A 25,676-nucleotide genomic window follows, 5' to 3' on the forward strand; every position below is an offset into this window, starting at 1 on the left:
GCTAGCACATGGTGTATCAAAGGTTAACATTCAGAATGCACCTTTATTTGGGGGAAGAACAACTCAAGGGGCTGTATGTCCTTGGGAAAGTCATTCCCTATTCTAGGTAAAGATAGGCCAGTCCTCTTGAGCTGGACAATGAATGATTCTAGAAATACATTTTTCCAATCGTTTTGATGGGCTTAAACTTTTAAAGACAGTAGGCTATGTGTTACCTGCTGAATCTACATACAGAAGGTATGGAAGCGTGATACTATAAAAAAAAATGGAATTCTTTAAGAAACCACCTCCCATTCACAGTCACAGTCAATTTTTAAACTAGCAAACACTTCATAGCAACGTTAAATACAGATATCAACGTGCGAGAGGGACCACTTTATTAAGTCACCAGGAATTATAGTGATCTTAAACAGATTAATTGCTAGAAGCTTCTTAAGCTTCAGGTGTTCAAAATACTTCAAAAGAAGAGTATGAGTAATTATGTAACCAACACACGGTTTTGTGTGGGGTTATAGGTTCGCTTTGAACCCCAGCTTAACGGAGAACCTCATCATGGGCCTCTCCCGGGGGCGCAGGAGGCAGATGGAGCTGGGGAATCCCTTGAGTCGGAGGCGGCTCACGCCCCCGTCCGGAGTGATGGTGAACCTCACGTGAGTGATGACGTCCTGGAGCTCCAGGGTTAGGCTGTCAAACGAGTGACTTTCGTCCGGAGATAGCTGAAAGAGAGGCAGACGTAGCGGTCTCTGTAATAACGCAGTGTACGTGGCCCAGATGGGCTGACTCACCCGACGCAGCCCCTCTAGAGATCTGCTAGTAGGGAAAGGATGCCCAGATAATACTGACGTGAATACTCAGATCCCCGTGATGTTTGTTGTTTTTAATAGTTAAGTAAGTGGACAAGCTGATGTGAGAAAGAAAGAAGCAGGCATGTTGGTGTCTCCCAGAGGCCGACACCCATCCTTACATGGGAGCAGCCGGCACCCCCCACTCTGACCTGCAAATGACTTCCCTCCTACTGGGAAAAGAAAATGCTTCTGGACCATCTCAGTGTCCACCTGAGTAGACACACCATTATAGCTTTAAATGTGCTAGACAGACCGCATATATGCTGGTGGTCCCATAGATTAGTACCATAGAGCCTAGGCGTGTAGTCGGCTATACTGTCCAGGTCTGGGTAAGTACGCTCTGTGATGTTCGCACAATGAAGAAATCACCAAACGATGCATTTCTCAGAGTGCATCCCTGTTGTTAAATAACTCATAACTATATATATCTTTTGCACATGATGGTTTAAAACAAAATTTGATTGTTAGACATTCAAAAGTATGCAAAAATAGAGCCTATCTTTTTATTATATACATGCACAGGTATGATTTAAGTTAACCTAGTTAAACCGAGCAGAAGTTTGGAGCTGTATCATAACCCTTGGGAAGCCAATCTGAGTGAAGCCGCACAGGTGGAGGGCCCGCCAGCACGGCGCCCGCGGATGCTGCCCCACGCTCACCTTGGTGACTGGAAGCAGTGGCTTCCACCTGTGGCTGGGAAGATCCCACTTCTGCCTGATCATGTCTTCTTCTTCCTGAGCTGTCAGGATACAACCATCCAGCTTACAGCTGTCAGGAGAATTGCCTAGGAGAACAAAATGCAGAGTGACTCTCTCCACTCCCTTTGCACCCAGTCCAGTTTGGTTTATAGGATATCAGACTTTTTAAATCGGATCAAAAACGCAGCAAAGAACAAATCATTGTTCTTTCTAAGCAAAAGCACAGGTATGAAGTATGTGAGAAAAGGAACATGCAGGTTTGTGATGGAACTGGATTGCCTCGTGAAATACATGGTGTTTGTTTTTCAGAGGAATCAGAAAAGTCCGACATATTAATGGGCTGGCGCATTTGAGTTTGAATGTATGGCATTTTACTTTGCAAGTTTAATGTATTTGAAAAGCTTCCTAGATTGTAGATTTAGTTACTTGCATACTGCTCTGTGGCTCATGTGAAATTATTACGAAGCCGGAAAATATTTTCCTGATGGCATCGTATTTTGTAACGTGACAATAAAAAGAAGAAATGCTGAGTAAGTTACCCGGTGCTTAGCACCTATCAGACGCACTGTGTTCAAGGATCTCTGAGTGTTTTCTAGGTGAAAATATAGTCCTGAGTTTCTCTTGTCTCTTTGGGATTTCATTGGACTCGTGTGCCCCGTGGGGTTAGAGGACCTTAGTGGAAGGGCCCCACACTTTTTGTGAGGAGAACTTCTATAGGGGCTCCCCAAGACTTTAAGATCAACAGAAGAGGAGTGGCTGACCACAAACCCTGACAGAAGAGGATGCTCATTGCTCTCAGGCCCCCTCCGGCTCACCTCGTAAAACAACCGTCTCCAGGGTAGATGAGCCCTCTCCTGGGGTGCACATGAAAACCCAGAGGATGCAGGGGGAGAACGTTAGAGCAACTATTTCTATTTCTTTAATATATGTTCACACATGTGTATGTATATATATATTCAGCTTTGCATTTTGATATTAGAAGGGGATACTGACATGCTCCCTCATTCCCCTGACCATGATCATGTTGTAGGGAGATATCTTAAGGAGCTAACAGCAGTATATTCGTGGCACATTTCAGTTTGGGGTCCCTGGTTACGAGGATTTACTGGTTGTTACCTGGTTTTAACTAAACTACCCTCGCAAAAGTAAACAAGTGATTTTAAACTGTTCATGAAGAGAAGCATGGATTAAAGATACTACTAGAAATGCAAGCATCCTTGAACAATAAGAAAACAGCAGCCCTGACACTTCTTCTGATGCTCAGGATGAGCTCTTCATCAGCCATGTTGAAAAGTGAAAACAGTGACCAGCTAATCAGATCTAAAATATAGTCTTCCAAATATAAGTTAAAATTATCAAGACTTCTTGAGATAGTTCATTTACATCCACTACCAATGATGATGAAACTCGCCTTAAATATATATATATATTGTCCCTTGACATAACAGTTAATAATTGGGTGAAATCCCAATGATTCACAAAATGTTTAAAAATCAGGCATCTGAAATATGAATATAAACTGCCATGTTTATTCAGAGATGGCTGATCAGTCATGAGACACTCAATCCAGTACTTATCAAACTTTCATCTAACAATTATAAAAGTTTAGTAACTTCTCTTGAACTTTCTTAATATAATGACACATATATACTGCATAAGAAAGTAGATATAGAATATCATGGGTGCTTATCCAATTATTTTTTTACTATGGAAGTGCATGATTTTAAAAATGTATAGATCACTGCCTTCTAAATCCAGGCTGGAGAAGAAATGGTCCCCCCCAATCAACATGCTCAAGACCCCTCCCTATAAGAAGATGCCCCCATCCAGTTCTTCTCATGACCTAACCAAGGAGTATTTCATAGGCTTTTTCCAGAAGGGATTCAGAGCCTCTGTAGTAAAGAGCCTTACAGCATCATAGAATCTCATATGAATTTAGTGTTCATCCAGTTCACCTCTGACGTTTTATAAAGCGGGAGACTCTTTAACAAAGAGTTAAAGTAACTTGCTCAAAATCGCACAGCTGGCAAGTGGAAAGCCAGGCCCACAGCCCACTGTCCTGAGTCCCACCCCACAGGACCGCGCTAGCTTTATAACCAGCACACTGATTGTTACGCATTTCCTCATGGCTTTACACCTACCTTTAAAATATTTAGTATCGATTTCAATTTGAGTTATTACTCCAGGATGTGCCAATCGGAAAACTGCCCATTCACAGCCCGGTAGAAGGAGAATGCCGTTCTCATCATTCTGGAATTCAAAAAGGAAAAAGAAAAAACGTTAAGCCAACTTGGTGTCATTCAAGAAACCAATCCTGAAAACCAGCGGGTGAAAAATGACATCTACTTACATCATCTCTCTTATTCCTTACTATAAGAGGGTTACCTATGGCCTGATTTGTAAATTACTTTTTGTATAAATTTCCTCTGCTACCACTCCTTAAATGCCTCACGATGACTCATGAGTTGATTGGGTACTTGGTAAATTTTTATAAATTTCTAATACGATTTTCTATATCAACTATAAATTCACGTAGAATGCTATACACAACAGGATCTGTACCTAACCCAGCCCATCGGTCCGCTAATCTGTTTGTTTTGACCTTTCAAAGTAGATATGTTCTTGGTGAAATCAATACCAGTTTATGAACTGCCTGCAAACCTTAGTCTCTAGGAAGGAGCATGTATTCATTTATATCTGGAAGTGTTGGGTGACATGAAAACTAACCCAAAAAGGAGGTGTTTACAACTAAATTTTCAGTGGGATTTACAAATTGAAAGGTGTTCTGTTTCATTTTGCTTTCGTTTTGACTCCCTTATCTCAAGTTAATTACTAGCCACATTAAACAGCCAAGCCATCTCTAGAGTCTCGATTGTCACAAGTTCACATACGTGGTCTCATCTGGGGATACACAGATATTAAAAATGATTAAACTTGTGTTTTTTCTCCAGATCGACCGATAAGTTCACTCATGGGTTTTATATCATGAAGTTGCATATCTGTTTCTTTCTTAAAGAAGCAGAGGGATCTTCCAGAGCTGCGTTAGAGTAGCTGACAGTAACCAGTGTGGTTGGCCTTCCGGGTCTCTGCCCTGATATCACAGCGAAGCAGAGGGAATTTGGAAAACGTGAAGAAGTAATAGGCTTTTAGAACGATGCTTAAGAGTTTTCTAAAATAAGATGTAAAATTGACGTAAAATTTAAAAAAAAACAAAACTTCATTTTTTTAAAACCTTAAACCACAGTTGTTTTTAACTTCTTACCTCCAATATTGGGGGCCTGTCCAGCCTTCTTGCAGTTTCCCAACCATCTGCCATAGACTTTGCCTGCCCGACTCCTACCAAAAAGAACATCATTTAACAGGCTATCACATGATGTTATTTTAAATGTGAGAATGAATGCTGGTGTAATTAGATTACAGATCTCATGCACCTAAACATTGCCACATAAACTATTTTCACTAAAGTTAATGTTTCAGTAAATTCATATACAACCATAGGGTTAGTAAATTTTACTTTTCCTTTTATAGCAACTGCTTAAGGAAAAATTAGGAAGGAAAATTGCTATTGATTTACTTCATGTTGTAAATGCATCAGATCCAATACGTGGATGATTAATCTCATCCACTCCCACACTTTGAGGATGGCACCTTCCTCTTAAATCATTCGTACCATATTGGGTGTTAAATGCTGGTGCCCAGATGTCCCAAATAAAAGCCAGCTCCTAGAACATCGTCTCACCTATCATATTGTTCGGGTGCCCAAAATGTGCGTTGCTAAATCCTACACAGGCACCCCCATAAGCGATGGTCACTAGGTCTAGTGGTTCTTTGGGGTCAGTCATTGCCCAGTCTTTTTGTCCAGTACCATATACCCTAAGACGTGCAATTCCGCCATCTGAAAAAGAAAGATGCCTGAGTTATTTCTTACTTGGAAAGTGACTGTGTGCAGATCATAAACTACAAAGCCCTCCACATCTGCCTGCTCTGTTTCTCAAATACACCAAGCCCACGGCCCCAGGGCCTTTGCACTTGCCATTCCCTTGTCCTGGAACAACTTTTCCAGCTCTCCAAAAGACTATTTGTTGTGCTTAGATCTCAACTTAAGTGTCGTGGGCTCAGAAAGGCCTTCCTCTCACTCTCTAATGTTCTCTCCTTCCTGCTCTGCCTGGCCCCCGCCTAATTCACCAGGTTAAGTTTTATCATCTGGATATTTACTCCACAGCTCTAATCACAGCCTGAAATTACCTTGTTTTATTTTAGTCCCTGCTGATATAAGTCTCCCAAAAACAGAATATAAAGTCTTTGAAGGCCAGAACAGTTGCTTTCCTGTTTGCTTCTGTGTCATCTCTACCTAGAGGAGGCCCTGGTACATAGGTGCCCACGTTTTTTTACTGAATTAATAACTTCAGGAAGGTCAAAGCAATTGGGAAATTCATCAGAGATATAATGTTTGGTGCCAGAAATTAGCAATTCTAAATCTTGAGATCACAAACGATAATAGTCACACAATCAAATAGCTGCTGAGAACCACAGCAAGATCTACCAAGATCAATTCACATTATCTGATTTTAATAAAGTAAATTTTTTATGTGTTTGAATATTACTTTCCAGAAGGTGGAAGCCAAGCTTTCTTTATAGGGAAGCTCTAAATCGTTAACCAAAGTATTCTACTGAAACCAAGCCCTGTATATTTTTACATGAACAATTTGGTGAAACTGAGTGATCTGAAGAAAATTTATTAGAACAGTGGAAGTCTTGATATTTTCAATAAATAAAACCAGGGTGCCTTGGCGTAAAACCCTAGAAAATATCCTAGAGGGAGTCACTCAGCAGTGCTGGACTCTGAGAACCATGGTTCTGGTTCATTGAATAGTACGATCTGCCATAATGGTATAGAAGATATTTGTTTATTGAATGTAAAGCTGATTTTATATTTTAAAAAATAAGATTCTTCTCTACAGAGTTAGTATCCAACCTCACTTTTAATCAAAACCATCAAGGAATATCAGAAATGCCTCTTGATGCTCTGAGGGCATCTCATTTAAAGCAACCCCATTCCCACCCCATATGTCCCATCCAGGTCTTCCTACTTCCTACTTCCCTCTTATACTTGGACCCTACATGAAATCCTCAGGAGCACTTAAGGATGCTGCTGAGACATGAGGAGAAATCTGCGTACAGACAGTGCCCCCCTCCCTTCCATCAGCTGATGCTGACCAATTTAAAAAGAACTTGAATGTGCGCAGGGAACCTCAAGATCCGATCCCGCAAAGCGGGTCTTCCATCGTGACTTTTTTCAGACACCCCCTCAACTCCTAAGCTCTGGACAAACTGGGTTGAGCATATGAAGTTGCTATTTTGGTTAATCAAAAATTGCCAAATAGAAACTTCTCAGGGCTTTACCTGAACACTTTTGTTATAACACTTATCACTATTTTGCAGTTATTTTTACTTGTCTTTCTCCCCACCTGGGTTGTTCACTTCATAAGGGCAAGGACTCTGTCAAGTCAATCTAACAACAGATGATTACTGAGCCTCTACTCTGCTCCCCAAGCTGTGCTAGGTACTGGGGGTACACAAATGACAGCCGGGCACATGACCTCTGTCTTTATGAAGCTTACATTCTGTTAGCTCTGCCCTACTCATCATCTGGGAAATGATTACATGGCCAGTGCTCAGTCCTAGCTCAAGGCAGCTACACCATAAGTGTTGAACTAACAAATGGAAAAAGGCCTAAATCTCTCTTGTTGACTTTGCCCATTCAGTTGTTTCCATTGGTTTTAGAATAGATCGTTTCAATGAGCGATCAATATCAGTAAACATGTGTTCAGATCTTTACATGTTGGTGTCTTCCTTTAAAGCATGATAACCAGAAATAAATTGCATCTAAAATGAAGATCAAGAGATCTACTTCTGGCATAACAGCATGAGGAGCTCTGCTAACCCACTCCCCAGTGAAACTGGGGGAAAATAGAAAAGAATCAACCAGTTGAAGTCTCTGGAAAGAGTCCTAAGGGCATACAGCAAATGAAGCAACATTTATTCAAGGAAATCTGCTAAAACTCAGTAAGAACAGTGAGAATCTGTGGTATTTGAACAGGTCAGCACCTTCACTCCCTGCTCCCACTCCAGACAGGTACAGCCAAGAACACAGGGCTTCCTCTCCCCCAGCTCCCAGCTTCCCGGGGCTTTCTTCCTGGAAAGGGCAGGACATCATTCTGCCCCACCTGCCTGTTGCCGAGGCTAAGTCCCAGGGGAGCGTGGTTGAGAAGAGGGGGCTCTTTTCTTCAACTCAGCCCCCACTCATGGGACTGGGGCTCTACCTTGGGCACTGCCCCACTGAGGTACTGGGGCCATGATCACCACGTCTCAGTTCATAAGGCAGAGTTTCCACAATGAAAGAGACAAGCCAAGAAGACCTGAGGCTACTGCCCCCCCTCCACTGAGGACACAGCTCCTAAAGCAAGGGTGTCACTCAGAGAGAAGTGTGCCATTGTCCCCACCCCCAGCTCCAGAGCCAGGGCTCAGAGATTTTGCCCAGGGGAAGAAGTGAGTCATAGAATAGGGAGCTCCAAATCTCTTCCTAATGAACTGACTTCATGTGCAACAGAGTATGGAGAAGTTAAAGCCTAAGGGTTCTCTCAAAAACAATGGAAGTTGTGGTCAAAAGCTATTAAGGGAGACTGGTAGATTCATTAGAGAGATAAATAAACTATAAGACTGTAGTATAAATTGTAAGCCAGACGGTTTGCTGGAAAGAACAGGGAAAGAGCTCAGAGAAGCTCTTCTGGGATCAGAACAAATCTCAAACACTGACTTCAAAAACTGTCACTTCAAAGGAACCCAAATTTAATTGGATTGGTATGTGGAGCAATTTATGCCCAGGGCTTTGTTGAAAAAATAGAGCAATCAGATGGCAATTAGTGGAGCTAATTGTGGGTATGGTTAGGGAAAGAGACGGTCAGAGAGTTCTGCCAAAACCATTATCCCAGGGTCACTGGGGGCATACCCAAGGCTGCACCTCCCCAAGGGGCAACAGAGAAGCTTCACACTGTGAGAGTGAAATGGACTTCACTAGAATAATACAGCCAGGAGCTCAACATGAAGAAACAAAGAGCACCTGTAAAGGTGATTATGTAATTATTATAAGAGACAGTATAAATACATATTTCCTCCCCCTTATTCTCTGAAGTGACTTAAAAAAAAAACAATAGTATAAAATCATATGTATGTAGTGTACTTTGGGGCTTATAATATAAATAAAAGTAATTTATGTGTAATATATTTACCAGAAACAGCACAGAAGTGGTTGTTGGGAGCACAGCTGTATTGGGTTAAGGAAACAACTACATATGGTAACTCAAATTCACAGGCATAAACGAAGAAAACCATAAATGATAAATGGGAAGATTAATATGACAAACCTTAAATAAATATAAGTATATACTTGTTCTCCTTTCTTCTCTCAGCTTCTTTAGAAGATATAAAATTATATAAATAATTGTAAAAATGTATTGTTGAGTTTGTAACATTTATATATGTACTTTGTATAACAATAATGCCACCAAAGGGGGAAAAGGAAATACAGCTATATGAGTAATGTTTCTAAAAAGAAATAACAATAAAATAATGAAAAAAATCATTAAAGAAATTAAAGTGCTACTTACAAAATATTCAATTAATTCAAAAGAGAAGTAAGGAGGAAAAGAGGAACAAAAAAACACAAGACATGGAAAACAAAAAGTAAAATGGAGGCCGGCCCGGTGGCATAGCAGTTGAGTGTGCATGCTCTGCTTTGGCAGCCTGGGGTATGCGGGTTCAGATCCCAGGGACGCACCGATGCACTGCTTGTCAAGCCATGCTGTGGTGGCATCCCCTGTAAAGTATAGGAAGATGGGCACAGATGTTAGCCCAGGACCAATCTTCCTCAGCAAAAAGAGGAGGATTGGCATGGGATGTTATCTCAGGGCTAATCTTCCTCACAAAAAAAAAAGAAAAAAAAAGTAAAATGGTAGATGTAAATACTACTATAAAATAACAATTATGAATGCATTAAACAGTCGAAAGCCAGAAATAGTCCAACCGGATGAAGAATAGTATGGAAAAAATTATATCATGCAAACAGCAACCACAAACAAGCTGGAGTGCCTTTCCTAATAATAGACAAAATAGACTTTAAAACAAAAAATGTTGGGGCCAAGCTGGTGGCATAGTGGTTAAGTTCAAGTGATCTGCTTTGGCTGCCCGGGGTTCACAAGTTCAGGTCCTGGGCATGGACCGATGCACCGCTCATCAAACCATGCTGTGGCGGCATCCCACATACGAAATGGAGGAAGATGGGCACAGATGTTAGCTCAGGGCCAATCTTCCTCACCAAAAAGAGGAAAATTGGCAACAGATGTTAGCTCAGGGTCAGTCTTCTTCACCAAAAATAAGTTACTAGAGATTAAGAGGGACATTATATAATGATAAAAGGATCAATCCATCAGGAAGATATAATAACTATAAACATATATGCACCGAATAACATAGCACCAAAATACATAAAGGAAAAACTGTCAGAAATGAAAGGAGAAATAGACAACAATAATAGTTGGAGACTTCAATACTCCACTTTCAATAACGGATAGAACAACTAGACAAAAGATCAACAAGGAGATAGAAGGCTTGAACAACACTGTACACTAACTATACCTAGTTGACTTGTAGAACACTCCACCCAACAACAGCAGAATATACATTCTTCTCAAGTGCACATGGAACATTCTCCAGGATAGGCCTTATAGGAGGTCATAAAACAAATGGATTGAAATAATATAAAATATGTTCTCTAATCACAATGGAATGAAATTAGAAATCAATGAGAAAGAAATTTGGGAAACTCACCAATATGTAAAAATTAAACACACTCCAAATAACCATTAGATCAAAGAAGAAATCAAAAAGTAAAATAGAACATACTTTGAGATGAATGAAAATGAAGATATAACATACCGAAACATATGGTATGCAGTAAGCAGTGCTTAAAGGGAAATTTATAGCTGTAAATGCCCATATTAAAAAATAAGAACCTTCACCTTAGGACCCTAGAAAAAAAGAGCAAACTAAACCTAAAGCAAGCAGAAGGAAGGAAATAATAAAGATTAGAGTGGAAATTAATGAAATAATAGAGAATATCAATGAAACTGAAAGCTGGTTCTTTGAAGAGATTAACAAAATTAGCAAACCTTTAGGTAGATTGACCAAGAAAAAAGAGAGAGAAGAGTCAAATTATTAAAATCAGAAATATAAGAGAGGACATTCCTACTGACCTTACAGAAATAAAAAGGATTACAAAAGAACAACTATATACCAAGAAGTTAGTTGAAATGGACAAATTCCTAGAAGACACAAACTACTGAAACTGACTCAAGAAGAAATAGACAATCTGAATAGACTTATATCAAGTAAATATATTGAGTTAGTAAACAAAAAATTTAAATATCAGTTCTTTACAAACTCTTCCAAAAAATAGAACAGAAGGAAACACTTCCCAACTCATTCCATGAGGCCAGTATTACTCTGATACCAAAACCAGACAAAGACATCACAAGAAAAGAAAACTACAGGCAAATATCTCTGATGAATATGGACACAAAAACCCTCAACGAAACACTGGCAAACCAAATCCAAGAAACACATTTTAAAAAATTATACACCGTGACTAAGTGGGATTTATCCCAGGAATTCAACTTTTACATCTGAAACTCAATTAATGTAATACACTGTACCAATAGAAGGTAAGACATTTTATAAAACCACATGATCATCTCAGACAAAGAAAAAGTATTGAACAAAATCCAACACCCTTTCATGACAAACACACTCGAAAAATTAGGAATAGAAGGGAAATCTGTAACCTGTTAGGGGCATCTATGAAACCCACGGCTAACGCCATACTTAATGGTGAAAGACTGAATGCTTTCCCTCTAAAATCAGGAACAAGACAAGGATTCTGCTCTTGCTACTCCTATTCAACAATGCACTGGATATTCTAGCCAGGACAATTAGGATGGAGAGATAGGTAGGTAGGTAGGTAGATAGATAGATAGATAGATAGATAGATAGATAGATAGATGGCATCTAGATTAGAAAGGAACAAGAAAACCTATCTCTACTCACAGATATTATGATCTTGTATATAGAAATCCTAAGGATTCCACTAAAAATCCATTAGTACTAATAAACAAGTTCAGCAAATCTGTAGGATACAAGATTAATATTCAAAAATCAATTGTCTTTCTAAACACTCATAATGAGCATTCCAAAAATGAAATTAAGAAAACAATTCCATTTATAATAGTATCAAAAAGAATAAAAGGTATAGGAATTAATTTAATAAAAGAAGTACAAAATGTATACTCTGAAAACTATAAAATATTGCAGAAAGAAATTAAAGGAGATGTAAATAAATGGGAAAACATCCCATGTTCATGGATTGGAAGACAATATGTTAAGATGGCAATACTCCCCAAATTGATCTACAGATTTAATGCAATCTCTATCAGAATCTAAGCTGGCTTTTTTGTAGAAATTTACAAGCTGATTCCAAAGTATAAAATTGCATATGAAATTGTAAAGGACTTCAAATAACCAAAACAATCTTGAAAAAGAACAAATTTGGAAGACTCACACCTTCTGATTTCAAAACTTACTACAAAGCAACACTAGTCAAGACAGTAAGGGGCTGGAGTAACGATAGACACATAGAACTGAGAGTCCAGAAATAAACCCATATGTCTGTTGATCAACTAATTTTTGACAAGTGTTCCAAAGTCATTCAATTGGGAAAGAAGAGTCTTTTCAACAAATGGTTCTTGGACAACTGATATCTACATGCAAAAGGAAGAAATTGAGTCCTGCCTCACACCATATACAAAAATTTATCAAAAGACCTAATAAGAGCTAAAAAGATAAAACTCTTAGAAGAAAACATATGGGTATTAATTCTTCATGACCTTGGATTGGCAATGATTTCCTAGATATGACTCCAAACACACGAGCAACAAAAGAAAAAAATACATAGTTGAACTTCATCAAAATTTAGAACTGTTGTGCTTCAAAAGAAGTGAAAGGACATCCCACAGAAGGGGAGAAAATATTTGCAAATCATACATCTGATAGAGGATTTGTATTTAGAATACATAAATAATTCTTCCAACTCAATAATAAAAGACAAAAACCCAATTTAAGAATTGGCAAAAGATCTGAATAGACATTTTTTCAAAGAAAATACACAAATAGCCAAGTAAGCAACTGAAAAGATGCTCATCATCATTAGTCATCAGGGAAATGCAAATCAAAACCATAATGAGACACCACTTCACATCCTCTAGGGTAGCTGTAATCAAACAGTCAGATAATAACAAATGCTGGAGAGGATGTGAAGAAATCTGAACCCTCATACACTGCTGTGGGAATGTAAAATGATGCAGCCATTTTGGAAAACAGTCTGATATTTCCTCAAACAATTAAAAACATAGTTATCATACGACACAGCAGTTCCAATCCTAGATATATACCCAAATGAAAACATATGTCCACATAAAAACTTGTGTAGGAATGTTTATAAGCAGCATTATTCATAAGTAGCCAACAGGTAGAAACAACCCAAATGTCTATCAGCTGATAAATGGATAAACAATGTGGTCTGTCCATACAATGGAATATTATTCAGCCATAAAAAGGAATGAAGTACTGATAAATCCTACAACATGGATGAGCCTTGAAAACATTATGCTAAGTCAAAGAAGCCAGTCACAAAAGACCATTTATATGAAAGGTCCAGAACAGTCAAATCTATCAAGACAGAAAGTAGATTAGTGGTTGCTTAGGGCTGGAGGAGATGAGGGTTGATAGCTAAAGGGTATAGGATTTCTTTTTGAGGTGATGAAAATGTTCTAAAATTGACTGTGATGGTTGCACTATATATTTACATAGACTTTAAGCCATATACTTACGTATACTATAAACCATTGAATTGTACACTTCAAATGGTTAAATTGTACATTATGTGAATTATTTTACAATAAAGCTGTTAAATAAAATAAAATGAGGGTCATTTTTATGTACCACTTCAACTGCTAATATATCTGTGAAATAGAAATTTTTAAGAGCTATCTAATCTAATACAACTTAGTTCCATCACATTCTAACTTACTTGACAGTTTTTCAATAACTACCTATGGATGGATGGGTTAAAACAAGAATTTCCTAGAGCACCAACAGGGCAAATTATAATCCTAAAATGCTAGAGAGGTCAGTGACCAAGAAGGAAAGCGTGATTTCATTTTATATTTTTTAAATATGCCAACCTTAAGTAAAGAAACCATAGACTGGAGATGGGTCCATGTCATATTTACCTGGGTAAATGTTGAGTCTTATATGAGTCCATCTCTGCTGGGAATTGATAGGAAAATAGTTGTGGCTGGAATCAGGCTTTCCTGGTTTAAGCTCTGTCATGGGAACCAAGTAATCCCAGTCGTCGGACTTGAACTAGCAATAAATATAAAAATGTTAGCAACGGCTCCAGGGAACAATAAACTCTCTCATCCTAGTGCCCAGGTGGGGTTTACAGGGTAGAGATACTTTGGAATAAAAATTAATGATGGATGCCTAATGCAACATTTTAACACAAATACTAATAAAGATCAAGTCCCAGTTTTCATAATAAATGACTCAAGGCCTGTAATTTTTCACCCTGATCAAAATAGCCACTGAGTGATGGTGGCAGTGGGTGGGAAGGGAGGGTCGGGAATGAAGGACAAGATCTGAGATCCCTCCAAATGCCTTCACCTTGAGGATTCTTAGAAAGAAGAGACCTGAGTGTGATGTGAACATTCAAATAAAAACTAGGAATAGCCCCATGGACCGCGAGATCTCAGGTAAATTGGTTGGTCTGAACCTTGCAACAATTTTCTCTAGATAAGTGCTTCTCAAACTGAAGGACCTGTTTGTTGTTATTCATTTCCCAGTCTGCTATGGACCGACACTTTTGTAAAACACAGTGTAAATTACTTACTACATAAATAAACTTAAAAAACAAGAGTGTACCAAAACACAAGCCCAAACTGTTTATTTTAGTAAATTCATCAGACATAAAGTTACTTTGTCAAATTGCTATAGAGAGTCTTTAAACTGTTGCTGTCAGTTTCTGTATTTATCTCATCAGGGGCCAGCAGCAATTTGCAGGTGGGTGCCAGTGAGCGGACAGCCCTGTGAGAAGCACTGCTCTAAGTCTCGCACGACCATGTCCTTTCCTCATACGGGGGTTGTATGAACCGCTCATGAAACACCCGAGAAGTTGCACCGGGCAAGTAAATGAGGTGAGGCGTGCCAGGGCCGAGTGTCCCAAAGAACCCCCTTGCGTCGCCAGGCATGCTGTCCTGACAATCCAGGCGAGACCCAGTTCTTTTTGGAGGCCTACCTCAGCGATAGCTTCAAACTCCTCTGGAGTGGCCCCGGCTCCTGTCCTGAGTGCTCTCTGTGGGATCTCTGGTTGTTTATCTGAAGTCAGAATGACCATTTAGGGTTACAGATCGAGTTCAAAAATCAAAGAGAAGACACTCTCTCAGTGGGTCGTATGGTAATTTTCATTTTGCCAAATAACACTAAAGATATCATTCTTTAAGTCAAAGTAGCAGATGGTCAAAGTAATAACCACACCCGTTGAAGTTCCTCATTATTTAAAGTATTGACAGTAATTTCAAAAAGTAGTGCAATACATTTGATAGTGCATTCGCTTGTCAAAATAGTAAATACTGTTTTCAAGTTAGGTCAAACTTCAGCAGATTCATCACATGACTAGAGTTTTCAAAAGTTGGATCAGTAAAGGTTCGGGATATTGCAAGGTCAATCCCAAAGAAACTACTTCCCTCAATGGCATCCTTAAAATTGATACTTAGGCAACTCACGGGCTTGCTGAAAGAATCTTACCCATTTGTCACTGGTTATTTCCCGCTTGTAAAGTAACAACTCACCTATCATCATTTAACTTTTCAGGTACCCAGCTGTCTTTCAGGAGGAGGCTCCATTCATATCCACAGAGCCTCATACAGTACTGTGCACACAGCACTTTCAGTATAAATTTGCCAATTGGCCTGATATATCTTCCCAAAGTACATGTATGTATACACACATAATGATACATATTTCTAAAAAATTAATTCTGGGACCAACATCACATGAGGCCAATTAAAGGAATAAAAACACAGGTTTAACTTATAGAGCCTGTATGATTCATATGGTCCAGCATTCCAAAATACAGAAGGGAACCTTTTCTGAAAACCCCGTAGCTGATGCATCATTACGCACACTGGGATAGCTGAATGTGGAGCTGCTGCAGCTGGCCCCACAGCTGGCTCAGACCTGGATCCACATCATCCAGATCCAGGCAGCCGCCCTACCCAGCAGCCTGCTCACCAAACCTCACAGGGACATGAGGATGTGCCTTTGGGTGAGGCCTGAAGAGTGTGGGAATAATGAAATCTAAATTGGGCCACAGAACATTGTTAAGCTAAAAATCAAAAATCACAGAGCACTCTGTAGGGAACTGAGTTCTAAAGCTCTGTGGTGGTGAAGTGGCCTTGACGAGTTGCTGAAGCTATCTGGATGGAAAGTGCACAGTCAGGGGCTGGGCCCAATGAGCTTCACGACCCCACAGTGCTTATTCTGGGGCCAGTGGTTTCCGAGGCACCTTCTTCCAAGCATGCTGCTTGAATTGACATTCGAGGAGGGTGATCTCCCACGAAGTAAGAAACGTCCACGTCGAAGCCCCGGATAATCCCTTGTATCCCCAGCCTGACAATGCACCAGTCGTGACCTACGAGACAAACCGCAAGAAAATCCCTGTTAGATTTTTTTTTTCCCCAAAGCCCCAGTAGATAGTTGTACGTCATAGTTGCACATCCTTCTAGTTGCTGTATGTGGGACGTGGCCTCAGCATGACCGGAGAAGCGGTGCGGTGCGTCGGTGTGCGCCCAGGATCCGAACCAGGGCTGCCAGCAGTGGAGCACGCGCACTCAACCGCTAAGCCACGGGGCCAGCCGCCCCGTTAGATTTAATTCAGCAGATGAATCCTGTGATTGAACAGAACTGAAACGAAAATAAACGACAGGAACACCCTCCTCCCAACACGGAAAATTATGCCCAGGTTAATTCTCAGCTATGACTTTAAGATCTCTCCTAATGTGGCCACATGTGACCACCATTCCTCAATGAATCCTCAATTCTAGTCGGGCCAGAACACCTATAGGCCTAGGACTCAGAGAGACCCGATTCTGATTCCACATTGATCATTTCCTATGTGTGCCTTCCTCAAACTGTTTGGCCTCTCTGAGCCTCATTTCTTCAACTGCGAATCAGAGATGAGATTAGCTTCCCAAAAGCTTGAATGTGACTGTGTGGTGTAGACAACACGTAGCCCAACTCAGCAGGTTCAGTGTAGAGCTGGGTCTCCTGGAAACACTGTGCTCGTTGTCATCTCGGGCCTTAGGGAATTCCTACCGTGCCCCCACTCAGAACACCCTCCATTGCGTCTGCTAGAGTCTAAGATCTCTTGAAGTCAGTATGTCACTTGTGGTTCTTGGTTACTTGCAGTCAGATATGGACCCACCTTAAAACGTCCAGATTTTTAGACTCTAATAATGTCTGGAGTACCATAGAAATAGAGAAAATTAGAAATATCCAATATTTATGTAATACTTAAGACAATAGCAAAAAAATCCAGTTATTAGCCTAATGCTGGATTAGTTTGCTTTTACAAGCATTTCTTCAACTTTAAAACCTGTATTTTGATTGAAATTGATGAGTAGCAATGAATAAAAGTAGCATCTTAAGGTGACATTAAAGATAGTATATACAGTGGCATAGGACAGATCTTGGTTCAATTCCTGGCTTATCTTCCATTTATGTGACCTGGGCTAAGTTAGTGAGCCTGTTTACATAGCAATTAAATGGGGGTAAGAACACCTCCTTCAGAGAGTAGTGGTGAAGACCAAATGGAAATTCATTTACCAAATGTTTGCCACATTGCTCAGTGAGTGTCTGCTCCTCCCCTTCATCCACAGCCCTCAGAATATTTTCATCTTCCTAACAAAGTGTTTGCACTCTCCTTTTTGCCTGGTGGGGCATGGACGACCAGCTCTCCAGCTACCCCTTCCTGAATTTTCAGAGCCTGATGTTCAGAAGGAACATCTGAGATGACAGAGCATCCCAAGGGCCCCATGTTAAAACTGACCCAAACGAACACTGGCTTTCCAACAGCCCCTGTTTTTGAACTTTGCAGTATTGAATGCACAGAGTCATCATCTTATTACCTGGAATCCTTTTCCTTCTGGTCTGCCATCCATCCATCCATTTCCCAAACTCAGTATATTCATGTTCTTTAAAACTTGGGCTGTCACTCTAAAGCAAAGGTGTACAACAAATCAGTAATTAACATTCACTCAGGAGCCTAGGCTTCCAACATATTAATTTTTGCCCCAAAGAGACAGAAGGGCCCCGCAAACAGGACTCTTGGGGAGTCCTTAGTGGGGAGTCCCTGCCCCCACCCTCAGACACAGGTAACCCGTTCCAAATCAGGGATGCCTCCTTATCTTTGTATCATCTTTAGAGAAAGAAATTCTACTCTGTGGACCTCAGTACACGGAATCAACCCCTGATAGCAACAGGTAAACCACATCGCAATTAATTCCACAGGCCCCACAAATGGTGCAACTCCCAAGCACAACCTAGGGGCATACTGAAAGGCCACCGGGACAAAATGAGACAGGACAGTTAGATTTCCCAAGCAACCCAGGAAAGACTGTTTAACAAGGTGTTCATCCAAAGTCATATGAAGAGTAGGCCGGATGCTCGGGGTCCAGCGGACCGCTTAAACCCCAGTGCTCTGAGCTCTCCACGCCCGCCTGGGGAAAAGAGGACTCTGAAGGCGCAGAAGCCAGTGTGAGGCTCAGCTCAGCCACTTATTGGGCCCTGAGACAAACGGCTGAGTTCCTGCTGCCTCATCTTTAAGAACAGGATGGTGAATACATCCCTCACAGAATTCTTATGAAGTTGAAATAAAACCCGTGAAAGCCCCTTGAATAGTATAGACTGAGAAATTGTTCTGTGCTTGGTGGGTGGCCAAGCTTGGGGACATTTTCCCTTTTCACAGCAAGTCGGGTGCAGGGAGGACCTGATGTTTCTGCTTCGGGAAAGCTCCCTGGAGCTGCAGAGGAAAGACAAAGTCATGGACGTGGTGGTGGGGCCTGGGCAGGGCGCCCACAGAGCCGCTGCACGTGGCACAGCCGAGGATGCCACATGCGCCACAGCGCCCCGTAGGCGAGGGCCCAGGGCGAAGTCCTCCGCCAGCGCTCTTGAGCCTCAGTTTCCCCACATGTCAAAGACAGATGACAACAGTGCTGCCTTCCTCCTGAGGCCCCTGTGAGCATTGGAGCGCTGAGAGCAGAGCCCGGCACCTAGGAAGCCCCCAAGATCTGTTCAGCATTATTATATCAAAGTTGGTGGCATTTTGAATGTTATTACAATCCAATCACATCTTAAAGACAACCCACACTCCAGCCTGTCCTTTGTTCATAAGGAGTTGTGAAGCTCTGTGTTGACCCAGAGAGAGGAAAGAGGGCGCACCACCCACTTACACCCAGGCCTCTCGGCCTCAAGCTTTTTGGTGTTTAGTGAAGCTTCGGTGGCAGATAGGTCATTTTAGGTGTGTTGTTGCTGTGACTGCTGCCGTGGTGACTGGATTGATGTAAAAAGCATGAGGGAAGCTACTGAATTGGTGGCAGGAGAAAACAGGACTGTCACAAAATGGTACTCGCCACACAATGGCAAACACGTTCTTAAAGAAAAGAAACCAAAGGCTAATCCCAGGGAAAAACCTGCAGGTGCACAGAGACCTGCGCAAGGATGTTTACCACAGTGAAAGTGTAATCGACCTAAACAGGAAACGTCAAACAGGCCCAGGGATTTGGTTGGTTACCACCCAGCAGCTCAGGAATCACCCAGACCCCCAAGAACCAGCCTGGATGGACATCACAAGCATCCAGTGAGAAAGCATGGTTGCAGAATGTTAAGTACTTGATGATAATAGTACACAAATTTAAAAACAGAAAGCAGGACTCTTTCTATATATGGATATGGATATATTTATTTAAAATTACATAATATATTAGAAGAATATGCCAATCTTACAATAGTGTTAATTCTATAAAGGGAAGGAGTGGATTGGCAGTGGAGTTGGTGGTGAAAGAGCCTATAGCTTTATCTGTAATATTCTTTTTTTCCAGACTTGTAAAAGCGATTTGTAAGCATGACTACCTATAAGTGATTTGTAAATATGACTATGTATACATATGTATAATATATTCTCAAGTGTATGTAGGTATATATACTCAAGTATATATATAATATAGATACTTATATCTATAATAGTACATATATATACATACTCAAGTGTAAAATATAGGAAATAAGGCCCCCTTCTCTCTCCCACCCACTTCCCAAGCCCAGCTCTTCACAGACAGCCACCCTTCACAGTTCGATGTGCATCCTTTCAGTCATGTTTTCTATACATGCAATATACATGTTTTATATACATACATACAACATGCATGGACCTCTCCTTGCCAGGGTGTGGAGAGCTGGCTCATTCTTTTTAGTAGCTACATAATATTCCATATCTGGGAGATCCATAGGTTCTTTAACTAGTTCCCTATTGATGGACATTTAGGTTGATTTTTTCCTCTCTGAACAACACCAGAATGAATATTTTCTATATATCTTTGCCTACTTGTGCAAATAATGTAAATCTGTGGACTAGCTAGATCAAGGTACTATGCATTTAAATCTTTCAAAAATAGAACATATAGCAAAAAGGTGAGAACTTTGACATTTACTAGCTGTGTGACCTAGAACAAGTTAACCAATATCTCTGTTCCTCATTTTATTATCGTTTTCTCTGAGGAATAAGTTAATATATGCAAGATGCCCTCAGAGGGTCATATTGCAACATGCTCTGGACCTGGGCAGGTCCTGTCCACACAGAGTAACATTGAACCAGAGCATCCAGATGGCCACTGACCGTGGTGGAAGATGGCATGCTGCCCACCAGGCCGGAGGCCCTGAGCTGCAGTCACACTCACTGTGCGTGGGCGTCAACTCTGTGTGCACCTGTGTCCATCTCCCCACTCGCAAGAATTCTGACCCACACACAGGTGTGCAAGGTAGCAGGATTCCAGCAAAGCTTCCATTTCTTCCTGATATTTGTTAGTATTTTCTGTTTGTGTTTTTTTAGTAAGCATGTCCTACGCTTTTAAAATTAGGCAGGTAAAACATTTTCCAAAAAATTCAAGTTGTATACCAGTTTTCTTCCCAACACAGATTAGGAACGCCACGTAAGACAGAAGAGCAATAATATATGAGGATCTCAGGAGTTTCCCCAAAAGCAATGTGGTCCCAAATTCCTGTGTCAGGTCCCGTCTGTCTCTGCTATGTCTTAGCATGAGTTGATGCTGATTTCTACATGTTTCTCCTGTTCTGATATGCTAATTCACGGGTACACACCACGTGACTCCCATCCCAATTATACAGGTAGATTTTAATTCACACGGCTGCATCCATCACTCTACGCCAGCACCTTACATTGCTGAACGCCAATTTACAATACCTTTATGAGGTTCTCTGCAGGAGCAAAAAAGTCATCTGTTGCAAACAAAATCTAGACAAATAAAGAAAGAAGTAAAGATAAAATAACCGTAAATTAAAAACCATTTTATTTCATTCCCTAGTGAAACATTACAAGATGCAGTAAAAAGAAAACGTGAATTGCCAAGGGGAAGAGAAACAATATGCAATTAAGCCACAATGCTTTTTAAATGTTACATGACATTGCCTGCCTCCTTCTTAATCTTTCCTTCCCACTCTTTATTCTTAATTTCCTTCACCATCTGGATGCAAACGTGACAACTTCTTACACTTGGCAAGGAAATAAACCAACTTCCTCTTCTCAAGAACCAAGGACCTAGGCTCTGTGCCTCTTTCACAGACAGAGCAGTGGCACAAAGACACCGCCCTGGGTCACCCCGTGGTTCTGCCAGCTCACCAAAGTACGCCCTGCAGGTAGTTGGCCTGGTGATTGGTCATCCAAAGCAGGATGTTTTCAAGAGTGAGATGGGGTGCTAGTAATTACACCAAGAAAACAGATGGAAACCGCATTTTCCCAAGCAAAACAGGCTGCTGGTCACCCTGCCTGACCCGGGACCCAGTGACAGCTGCAGTCTGGAGGGGACACAGTGCCCTGGCCTCTGACTCCAGCCCAGAACCTAAAAGATGGAGAGGATAGCACTGTTTTGGAGCTGCCGGCTGTTTGGGCGGCTGAGGGTAGGGGAGCCGGGGAGTTGCTGCTGTGTGGGGTTGACTGCCCCCTGAGAATTTGTCAGGACTGTTAGAGTCCGTCCCTTGTTCCAGATCCTTCAATGGCTCCTCAGCAGCAACCCTCCCAGGGCACTTGAGGCCTTTCCTACCTCTCCAGGCTCATGCCTCCGACTCCCCCTACACACACCTGGTGTGTTCCAGAAACACTAACCCAACTGGAGCATGTCGTGCTCCCTTCACAGCATCTTCTGTCTGAAATGCCCTTCACCCTTCTTTGCCTTGACAGCTCCCTCTCCCGCTTCAAGACTCATGAGCATCACTTACCTGGATAGTCCTTCCCAACCCTTTCCCACCCGCCTGCCCACGGCTGGAGTAGACGTGCTCCCACAACACCCTGTCCTTGCCTGGATGACAGCTCTGATCTGGACTGTCTCCCTGGCAGAGTGTGAGCTTCTTGAGGGCAGATGTAGATCTTTCCCTTCTGTACCATACATAGTGCCTCTGCACATTACTGGTACCTTAGCACATTTGCACATTGCTGGTACCTTAGTGCCTTTGCACATTGCTGGTTCCTTAGTGCTTTTGCATATTGCTGGTACCTTAGCGCCTTTGCACGTTCTGGTACTTTAGGGCCTCTGCACATTACTGGTATCATAGCACCTGCACACTGTATAACAAGTTCTCCAGGTGATTCTCATATTAGAGCTTGAGGACCTCTGATCTATACCATAAGAAAACACACAGAGGGATAGTGAATTCTTTTCATAGGTGCAAAATGTCTCTGTTTTAAACTTAAGGCCACGTTGCTCTTGTATCATAACTGTCATCAATTTAAGAAAAATCCTTTGGAAGCCTTTTGCAGTAATGGGCTTCCTCAGGTGGCCAATACTTCAGCCTGATTCCTGCCCTTCTGATTAGGTTCTCAGCAGTGGTGAGTTGGATCCTTAGCTCGGGTACCTTAAGAACTTGTTCTTGTTGGGAGAGATCGCTTACCTGTCCTCCCATAGACTCACACGCCATGTCAGTCAGCTGAATGAAGGCCGGAGCCCTGGCCAGCTTTCCCTCCCTGGGAGAGTCCGCCATGCTTCCTGGCAACGAGAAAGGCAGGCTCAGTCAACCTCCGGTGCAGAGGGCGGCAGAGCCTGTGTGAGTGAGCGAGGCCCTCGTCCAGGCTTCCAAAACCAAGGCTTCAGACGTCCGAACAACACTGTCAACTGGATGTGGCAGGTGCCCTCCTGCTCAAGGATCCCTGCAGATTAAATTACAGATGACTTTAACAAATGCACAGAAATAGAGAGAATTAGAACACAGCTTCCTTCTGAAGTATTTAAGAATAAAATATACACAGCCTAATGCCACAAAATGCAAGATTTTGTTATATAAAGGGGGAAAATATTTTAATTTAGAAAAGAATAATTTGCTTTTAATAGTGCTTGGATCCATTCAAAAAACACTTATTGAACAACTAGGTGACAGGCCCTGGCTAGAAATGGGGTACAGAGGAGAATGCACACCCTACCTATGGGGCTTCTACCACGGTGGGAAACAGATGCCCACAGACGCACACACAGAGCCACAGAGATTTCTCCATCCAGAATTCAGGACCACTTGTCATATCAGCAGGAGGCTAATCTAATGGAATCTGACTCCCCAGCACCCTTACTTTGGAGGTGAGAAAGCAGAGGTGAGAAATGGAGAGGGGCGTCGAGGGAGAGTGGAGGAGTCAGGACTGCCGAGGTCGCCCCACTCCTGAGCCAGTGGGTGAGCCTGTGTTCCCATCCTTTTTCTCTGCCCCTCATGGTGAAAAGAGAAAACTACATAAAAACTAATATCTCATTGAGAATTATTCATATTCACAAAAGAAGAAATACAAATGGTCAATGGACATGAGGCGTTGTCAGCTCTCCCTTGAAATCACAGGAATATAATTAATCATAAAAAGACATTCTTCCCTATGAATTGGACACTTTTTTTTAAACAGACAGGCACCCCATGATCTGCTCTCAGGAAAGTGACTTGGACCAGTCTCTGCAGAGTGATTTGGTGATAACTACAGCCTGAGAGGCAGCTCCTTGCCATTCTCCTCTGCCGGTGACCTCCCCGGGCTGCAGTGTCCTGGGCTACCTGACTCTCCTCTTCCTCTGCACTCGTCCCTCTGGAGAGCTCAGCCACGCTCTTCATACCATCCATGTGCTGATCATCCCAAATACATATTGCCTTCCTGGATTTCCAGCCACCAGCTCAAAATATCTCCCCTTTGACATCTAATCGCGTCCCACGGCTGGCGTGTCCCACACTCAGCTCCTGCTCTTCCCAGCCCTGCTCCTCCCTCGGGCTTCCCCGTCTCAGCCAGTGGCGACTCATCCGCCCAGCCACTCAAGCAAAAGGCTTGCAGTTGTCTTTCATTCGTCTCCTCTTTCCCTTACACTTCACATCCAATCTGTCGGAAAATCACGTCTGCCTTCAAATTAGATCCAGAACCTTGAAATGATATCATATCTGGAATTTTCTTTAAAATAATCTGGAGAATTTTCTTCATAATTATCTAAGAAGGAGGGAAGTGAATAAGGACATAGGTGAACAAGATTGGCCATGAGTTGATAATTGTTGTAGCTGGATGATGGGTACGTGGAGGATGCAGATAACATTTTTATCTACTTTTGTATGTGTTTGAAATCTTTTACAATAAAAGTTTTACATATTATATGCATTATACACACACACGAAGAGAGAGAGAATGTGGGGGGCGGGGGGACACCATCATCATCTCTCTCCTGGGTCATTAAAATATCCCCAACTGCTCTCCTATGTCCACCCTCCCTCTCCACAGTCTGCCCTCAACACAGCACCTTCAAAAACAAGAGTCAGTTTGTTAAAAACCCTGCAAGAAGGTTCCCTTCTTACACTCAGAGTAAGAGCTGGTCTCCTTACAGCAGCCACAAGACCCTCCCTCATCAGGCACCCATTTCTCTCTGACCTCTTCTTTCCTACTCACCTCGCTCTACTCCAACCACACTCGCTCCTGGTAGCTCCTCGTCACACGTGGCAGGCGTGTCCTGCCTCTGTGACTTTGCAATGGCTGTTCCCTCTGCTGGGATGCTCTTCCTGGGATATCTGTGCGGCTCACCCCTCACCTCCCTCCAAGCCTTTACTCGACTACCACCTTCTCAGTAAAGCCACTACAGTAAAGCTGTGACACCTGCTATCTGCAGGGGTGTCTCCACTCCCCCAGCACTTCCAACGCCACGACCCCATCTGCCTTTGTTTCCATGGTAGATAGACACACTGCGTAATGTGCTTGTTTATAATTTGATCTTTCCCAATTAGACATATGCTCCATGAGGACAGTAATTTTTGTTTTGTCCACTAGTGTATCCCCAGGGCTTGGAACATTGCCTGACACATACAAGATGCTTAGTAAATATTTGTGGAATAAGTGAATGAGTGAATAATGTTTTCTAACTCTTTTTGTGTTTTTAAATACTGATTCCCTAAAGGGACTAAAATCTTCCTGAGGATGAAGAGGTGCCGAAGAAGAAATGTACTAACATTTATTCCGAGTTTGCAATAACATCATGCATGGTTCAAATATTTTATCTCATTTTAATCCTGAGAACAACTCTGTGATTTGGGTATTATTCACATCTTACGAAGGAAGAAAATGCTTCTCTGAGCAGTCAAGTGAACGGTCTAGACCACACGGCCAGGAGGTGGACCATAC

The 25,676-nt window shown here is 41.8% G+C and overlaps 1 protein-coding gene across 1 annotated transcript; it reads right to left on the bottom strand.

Moving 5' to 3' along the window:
* Positions 1-185: 185 nt before the first annotated feature.
* ALLC (allantoicase) lies at positions 186-23,193 on the bottom strand. Its single transcript, XM_004436443.3, has 11 exons — positions 22,949-23,193; positions 21,249-21,299; positions 17,899-17,986; positions 16,278-16,403; positions 15,009-15,088; positions 13,945-14,077; positions 5,283-5,438; positions 4,806-4,879; positions 3,685-3,793; positions 1,505-1,629; positions 186-716 (listed from the first exon to the last, which is right to left on the bottom strand). The coding sequence occupies exons 1-11, from the start codon at positions 23,036-23,038 to the stop codon at positions 510-512; spliced, it is 1,239 nt and encodes a 412-aa protein (XP_004436500.2). The 5' UTR covers positions 23,039-23,193; the 3' UTR covers positions 186-509.
* Positions 23,194-25,676: the final 2,483 nt, after the last annotated feature.

This window comes from Ceratotherium simum, chromosome 11 (assembly GCF_057802395.1).
Source record: "Ceratotherium simum simum isolate JZ-2026a chromosome 11, ASM5780239v1, whole genome shotgun sequence".
Lineage (NCBI taxonomy): Eukaryota > Metazoa > Chordata > Mammalia > Perissodactyla > Rhinocerotidae > Ceratotherium > Ceratotherium simum.

Excerpts from the sequence above, each read along its gene's own strand:
- ALLC (XM_004436443.3), bottom strand. The coding sequence starts at position 23,038 with ATGGCGGACTCTCCCAGGGAGGGAAAGCTGGCCAGGGCTCCGGCCTTC. Across the intron at positions 14,078-15,008 it reads AGTTTGAAGCTATCGCTGAG|TTCAAGTCCGACGACTGGGA; the intron begins GTAGGCCTCCAA and ends ATTTATTGCTAG. Across the intron at positions 4,880-5,282 it reads GCACCCGAACAATATGATAG|GAGTCGGGCAGGCAAAGTCT; the intron begins GTGAGACGATGT and ends TCTTTTTGGTAG.